The sequence below is a fragment of the Pectinophora gossypiella genome, chromosome 8, assembly GCF_024362695.1.
Source record: "Pectinophora gossypiella chromosome 8, ilPecGoss1.1, whole genome shotgun sequence".
Taxonomy (NCBI): Eukaryota; Metazoa; Arthropoda; class Insecta; order Lepidoptera; family Gelechiidae; genus Pectinophora; species Pectinophora gossypiella.
Genome location: NC_065411.1, coordinates 4,576,238 through 4,583,679, shown reverse-complemented (window position 1 = coordinate 4,583,679; position 7,442 = coordinate 4,576,238). Strand labels below are relative to the sequence as shown.

Sequence of the window (7,442 nt, the reverse complement as noted above, 5' to 3'; positions counted from 1 at the left end):
TTGCTATATCACGGTCTAGTGCGCCACTCCAGGGATATATTATAACTAGGTACCAACGTAGGAATATATTTATACCAACCTCACAAAGAATGAGAAAAGACTTGGATAATATATTAAGAAACATATGTATAATTTTTTTTTTGTCGTGACTTATTGTAGATTTGCCGCAGATGGCATTAACTACATGGCCGGAAAAATGGGGAGCACTGAAGGCTCTCACCCGTTTACGTACAACGTTTAAGACAACAGGACTGAGGGTGCCCAGTTGAGCGCGAACCTCGGCTCAGGCCGTCGTCTGAGAGAAAAAATATTTGAAAGAATTAATCGACCCTAGTGGGTCGATAGCGATAAGCGCTGATTAAGAGAAATCGTAGACCACGCCGGTGGGGTCAAAAACATATGTATTGAAGCATATATAATGTACAAGAATTATATATTTTATACATATAATGTTTACAAAAAGTAAGTAGTTCTATTCCAACATTGTTCTTCTTTAAAACAGCCATGTCTGTTAAATTCGTCCTTTTAAATTAATCAAATCTGTCTCGTTTAATCCTCTTTACTATTAGCAATGATGTGCTGAATTTGTTCTTCTGAAAGATTCTTCTTCTCAAACGGGAACTCTGGATGTGAATACCATTTAGCTGGTGTTCGTAATCTGTAGTCAGCATTGAAACCTGACAACTCCTCGACTTCACTGGGCGACAAGGAAAAGTCCAAGATGTCAATATTTTCTCTAATACGCTCTTTATTTGTCGAGCGTGGAATTGCCACAAGTTGTCTGTCGAGCTAGAAGAAAATCGAAAAGTTAAAACTGGTTTACCGTTAACTATTTCCTTGCAAACATACAGATAATTAGTACATGCAATTTGTATAAGGATTGTGCTTTGTAGTATACAAAGCTCATTTAATTTGTGAAAATGTTTTTTTATTAAAATGGTACCTAAGTGCTATCATCAATCCGTCGGACAGACAGATGTATTAGCGCCTGTTATCGCCACTATGTGTAATACAATATCCATACAAATTCAGCAGAAGTAAGGCTGCACGCAATGTTTTGGAAGTCATCTGTTGCCACACAAAAGTGATTTTGGTCGTTCCACACAATAAATCACAATGCTATGACACACGATGCGTTACGATATCTTAGCACATAGCGCGTAAAAATCACAGTGCAATAACGCAATGGACTCTTATACTATACTCACTAAGTATCTCAGTAAAATCTGAGGCACAGTCTTGTTATATTTGGTGGCTAGTCGCTGCAATATGGGATGGTCAACACGAGGTGCTGGTGCGTCTTTCTTCCTGCCCAGGATGGCACCGAACGGACTATACGCCATCACCACAACTGAATGCTCTTTGCACCAATCCACCAGCTCGTTTTGAGTTATTGTTGGGTTTACCTGTTCACAAGCTTATGTTAGACAAAGAGTAAGTAAGTACTTATTCAGGTAAAGAATGACTATACATATTGACCTCGAACTGTAACATTAATTGATGGTGACTTTTATTTTAATTATTCTATGGTCTGTGTGTTATTATGTATTGTTATGTATGTTGCCAAATGCTGTATATCGAAAAGGATCTAATTCATAACCATCTCCTTAGCATAATCTGATTTTGCGTATGTATGTATTTATACCTCAATCTGCAATACAGCTGGCTTAATTCTCGCGTTATTCCATAGCCTCTTCATCTGAGTTAGGTTGAAATTAGATACACCAATCGACCTGGTCAGATTTTTCTCTTTGGCATCCTCCATACCTTTCCATGTTGTTAAATAATCAGTCGTACTGATACTTCCATCTTTCTGAAATACAATAGATACGTAAGAATATATGCGATCACTTAAATATAATACAAGTTTAATGTGTGCTGCGGAACTGTAGGAAAAACATGTTTTCCCGTAGCTTGAGTTTCTTTTTTAAATATCGAACTATGTACATGAAACATTTTAACTTTTCAACGTTACTATTTACAAAATCCACAAAGGTTGATTCGTAAAACAAACAACGAAACTAAATGAAAATTAAACATCAATAAGTTATTGGTTCTTTATTTTTTATTTGACGTGACTTATTGTAGATTTGCCCCAGATGGCATTAACTACTTGGCCGGACAAACGTTATTGGATCCAATATATCTCTTATTATTACTTGTTGTTTTACTTTTTGTAACATCTATGCGGGTAAAAAATAAGTACCTATATTTTAAAACGGAATACTACTTAATTAGGCATTTATTACAGGTTTCAATATAAAAGTGACTATATATCGTAAGTTTGAACATCTGCTATCTGCAGTTACGATAAAAAAACTTTCAAGAAAAGTTCATAAGTGACGCGTAAATCGAAATGATTCCAAGTAATAAAAACCGGCAAACTTGTAAGTGACAGTGCAACAAAGTGCGGGCACCTAATTGTATTTATAAACCTTCGTGAGTCGACGGCTCCAGTCGTTCACAATAAAAATCTCTACGAGGTTCGCCAAATAAAAATCGCAATGCATAGAAAGAAAACGGCTCTACCATTTGTAATTCACGTCATGGAATTTTCGAAGCATTTCTGTTCCTCCTTATTGTCCCGAAGCACGTCTTTGTTTCGGAATAAAAAACGCTTCGACTCTTAAAACTAGATTCCGCAGAAAAGATTGTACTAAGATGAGAGTTTCAAACAATTTTAAAATGAAAATACAGCGAAAAACTTTAAGTTCGAAGTTGCTCGCCTTATAAGTTTTTTGCTGACATTGCCAAGATGGGCATGTTTTATGACATAATAACTTCATATTTAAAATTACATCAGATATTAAGTTTCTAAGTATTTACATCGCTCAAGTCGAGAGAGCCGATCACCTTGGTCGACCTTTATTTGGCTATAACCAAGCTGTATCTCCAAAACTACCGAATAAAAAACTTGCAACCTTACACAAAGAATAAGTAGAAACAACAGCATCCGGAATTAACTCACCTTATATGCCATTGGGTAATGTACTAAATACAGATCGACATAATCCATTTTCAGTCGAGCTAGTGACTGCTGCAAAGCTGGTATAACTTCGTTTCGTTCATGGGCGTCGTTCCATAGCTGTGAATTTGATAATGCATCAATATCTAAAATGGTACCTACTATGTAACAAGTGTAACGGGAATTTTCGCGCTTGTAACAACTTAGGGAGGGCGGGATCTTATTTGACGACTAGACGTATTAATGTTTTGAATTGTTAATACAACTTAGTATTATACGTCGACATTCATCATGTATTCAATTGTCTTTACAAATTTGAATAGATTTTTTTTAAATATACAGGGTGTTAGTGACATCGATAAGGTTGGTCATCCACCTCACGACCCATACCATAGAAGAAGATAGGCCCACACGTCATCAAAGTCTCCACGAAATTCAATTGTTTATTCACGATCCGGAGGCCCCGGGTTCAAATCCCGGTGGGGACATATCATAACACTTTGAGATCCCTAGTTTGGTTAGGACATTACAGGCTGATCACCTGATTGTACGAAAGTAAGATGATCCGTGCTTCGGAAGGCACGTTAAGCCGTTGATAGTAACCTATTTACTGATGTAAGTGAGGCATGTCAGGGGCCTCTGACACCAGGGTTGATAAGGCTGGTATTCCACCTCACAACCCACACGAATTGTTTATTTATTTATTTATTTACATATTCAAACACATTATCATAACAGGCCTTTAAAACACCTCTCTCCGCTTTACACATTCCCGCAGATACCAGGGGCCTGTTAAATAAAACTTACAATTGTAAATTACAATGACAATTTGATGTACATTGCGGAGTGTGTGATCACGAATATTTTGCAGTTTCATATTAGCTACGTAATGAACAAATTGTCGTTGTAATTTACAATTGTAAGTTTTATTAAACAGGCCCCAGGCCTTACAAGAGACAATGAGTCCAGCTTATTGAAGAGGACGTAGTACGTTGTATAGGAAGCGACTCACTTTGGTAGTGACGTATACGTCCCGCCGGTCGGCACTATTGTCTCCGATGTAATCACGGATACCTAGGCCGACCTCATCTTCGGTTCGGTACAGGGCCGCAGTGTCAATGTGCCTGTACCCGGCTTCGAGTGCCCATTGTACTGCACGGGCCAGGGAGTGGTTGACGGACAGTATGCGCGTACCCTGCCACAGATTAAATAAGTTAGGAACCTGGACATGTCTTGTCTGCGGACATGTCGCACCATGCTCGCCAGACGCGACATGTTTTATTATTAAAATCTATCGACGTCGCCGTCTGCATTTCGAACAAGGTTTGGAACACGAAAATGTATATAGGTATATATCTACCTGTTACATGCCAGTAATATGAAAATGAATTAGGTATATAAATAAGATACTTGAAAGTAACAGTTTATTTAAGATATTTCTTTCAGAGAGTGGTCACTGACTGACACTCAAACGTCACGAAATTTTGCCTCTTTTTTGGTGCTCACTAAAAAGGGATTTTGCGAAATCCAAACATTAGGTTGAAAGATTGTATGAAACTAAGTTTGACAAGGCAGTCCAGGTGGGTATATAAAGAATGCATAAATAATAATACCCAACAATATTTACTACAATAATATTTGACGCACACAAAGGCGACAATGGGAGCGTTCTATGTCGAGGATATAATTTTATAAAGGTCAAGCTTCTATTCAGCCGTTCGTTCACACATAATATCGTCGAACCATGGCGTTTATTTTATACAAATTCTTCCTCTACTTTCATCAGAGCTTAAGACTTACATAATTAAAACACATATATGGGGATATCTCATATCCCCATTTAAACGCGGTAAGAACCCGTTATTATGTGTTTTAATTATGATAATAACCGCGTAAACTTAAAACAATGTTTAAGACTTACATCTGCTAAGTGCCCAAGGCTGGTTCCAAGTGCCACTGAAGGGATCTCATTTCCGTCAAGCAACAGGAACCCACGTGACGACTTCTCAGTAACCGCGTTCACCTGAAAACGTCATCGTAGATGATTAATCATTATCATTAAAAATAATTTAAATTTATTGCAATTTAATAAAATAAAAATTAAAAATAATTTAAATATTAAAATTTAAATTTGTTTCTATAATTACCTACCTACCTATGTAATTATAATAATGTATTTTTAAGTAATATGTTTTAAATGCAATCAAGAGTTTTTGTATTGTATTGTAATTCTATTTCATCTTATTATTAAATAATAATTATTAATATAAATTACATTATTCACGTCAAATACTAGATACCACTCGCCGGTGGAGATGGGTGAACTTGTGACTTCTCAATTCTAGCCTCATGACCATAATTAGCGCTGCTAATACTTGTGCACTTTATTCAAAAGCATATCAATGAACTGGTATCACAATTTAAACTGTTTTGCAAAGTTGAATATTTTTAATGGATACAATAAATAAGAGTCCAATCTAGCCGACCCAGTGGGTAAGTAGTTACCTATTAAAGAAATTGGTATACAATTTAAGATACTTATAAAAACCAGGCGCTACACTAGTTCGCGCCGAACAAGGCATCCTCAGGTCTTGTAATATTGTACCGGGTGAGAGCCTTCAACGCTCCCCATTTGTCCGGCCAAGTAGTTAATGACATACGTGGCAAATCTATCTAGTCACGTCAAAAAAAAGAATATTATTATCTCCGCTTTAATATAAAAAAAACCCAGCCAGATTTCCAGACACAATGGTTAAACGAACGAGTTTTGTTTGGAAATGACAATAATATAATGATATTCTTGGTTCTGCTTTACTAAAGTTAAATCAAATCAAATGCATTTATTGTTAACTCTCTCTCTCTCTCTCTCTCTCTCTCTCTATTTAAGAGCTGCGCTCTTGCCGGTGGAGTAATCGCTAAACCGGCCAATCGGCAATCGGTCGTATTGTATAACTATGGGTTAATAAAAAGCAGGCCTTATGCTAATAGTATCACACACTCTATAGTTTACCTTTTCAGGTGTACTTACAATATTTATTGACATAAAAATAAAATTAGTTAATACTCAATATTAAAAATCACGATATACGTATTATGATTATCACGTGTTCAGCGGTGAAAGAAAACATCGTGAGGAAACCCACATTCCCGAGAAATACATTTTTGGAGGTATGTGACCTAAGCTGTATTGGGCTGGTTTTCCCTTCGCAGGTTGGGAGGTCATACAAGCAGTCGCTTCTGTAAAAAACCGGTCCTGTCAAATCTTCAGGTTAGGTATGCGGACCCTGTGAAAAACGGGATGTTGCTAGGGTGATGATGATAAAGTATAAAATTTTAAACCCCACTACGGAAATATTTTTATTCAGATAATCCACTGACGACGAAGCCCTGAGTCAGAATTTCAGCCCACCTGAGCACCCTGAGGAGCGCGGTGGCGCAGCGGTAAACGCGCTCGGTCTGCGATTGTTGAACTTAAGCAACTTTCGCAAAGGCCGGTCATAGGATGGGTGACCACAAAAAAAAGTTTTCATCTCGAGCTCCTCCATGTCACGTTAAGCCCTTGATCCTGTCTGCATTAGCAGTCGTTAATAACCATCAATCCGCACTGGGTCCGCGCGATTGTTTCAGGCCCGATCTCCCTATCCATCCATAAGGAAGGCCCGTGCCCAGCAGTGGGAACATTAATGGGCTGATGATGATGATGAGCACCCTCAGGCCTGATGTCGTATTTTTTGCTTAGTGAGAGCCCTCGGTGACTTAATATTAAAAATTCTAAATATAACATCATATAAAATACACAGCCAACAGACTCTACAGTCCACAATATAAAGTAACGGGAAAATCTTACTACATTGTTACTTAGATCACCGCTCAAAATACAGTTTGTACAGTGAAGCGTGGTTATCGCTACCGTTACACTTCAAATATGATTAAATTCTCACCAAAACAGAGTTGAGGGATGAAGACGTTAGGACGCAAAAATACCACAGCAACATTTTGCGCTGAAGCTCCAAGTGAAAACTAAACAATTTTTCACACTCCAAATACGTCCATTCACGCACACGGTCTCTCATAAACTGATAAAAACATTGTGCTATTAGATTTCAAACATGTGCGGAATTTATAGTTTATGTTTATAATCAGACGCACCATGCGTGTGATTGGAATGTTCCATGTTCTATGTTGAGGATACACTCATGCCCATAATCCGTAATAGGGTAGGCAGAACCACAAATAATCAGAAGACAATGGTGCTGATTCCGGTACACGCCATTTAAATTTATTTTAAGTTATACCTGTCATTTTCTTATCCGCCGAAAAGGAAAGGGACGAGTAATCAACAGGCATAAATTTTATGGAATACACGTCAATTTTAGGCAGTAATTAAAAAAACCCTTCCAATATTTCATATTGGTCAATAACCCGACAGAATTAAGCTGGCAGCACACGTCAAACGGAATGCATATGAGAGAGATTC

The 7,442-nt window shown here is 37.5% G+C and overlaps 1 protein-coding gene across 1 annotated transcript; it reads right to left on the bottom strand.

Annotated features, from left to right (window-relative positions):
* Positions 1-458: 458 nt before the first annotated feature.
* Positions 459-7,030, bottom strand: LOC126368948 (aldo-keto reductase AKR2E4-like). The gene is made up of 7 exons (XM_050013211.1): positions 6,907-7,030; positions 4,887-4,988; positions 3,978-4,160; positions 2,969-3,085; positions 1,646-1,813; positions 1,209-1,406; positions 459-789 (listed from the first exon to the last, which is right to left on the bottom strand). Exons 1-7 carry the CDS (start codon positions 6,958-6,960, stop codon positions 550-552), a joined length of 1,062 nt encoding a protein of 353 aa, XP_049869168.1. The 5' UTR covers positions 6,961-7,030; the 3' UTR covers positions 459-549.
* Between the last annotated feature and the right edge of the window lie 412 nt (positions 7,031-7,442).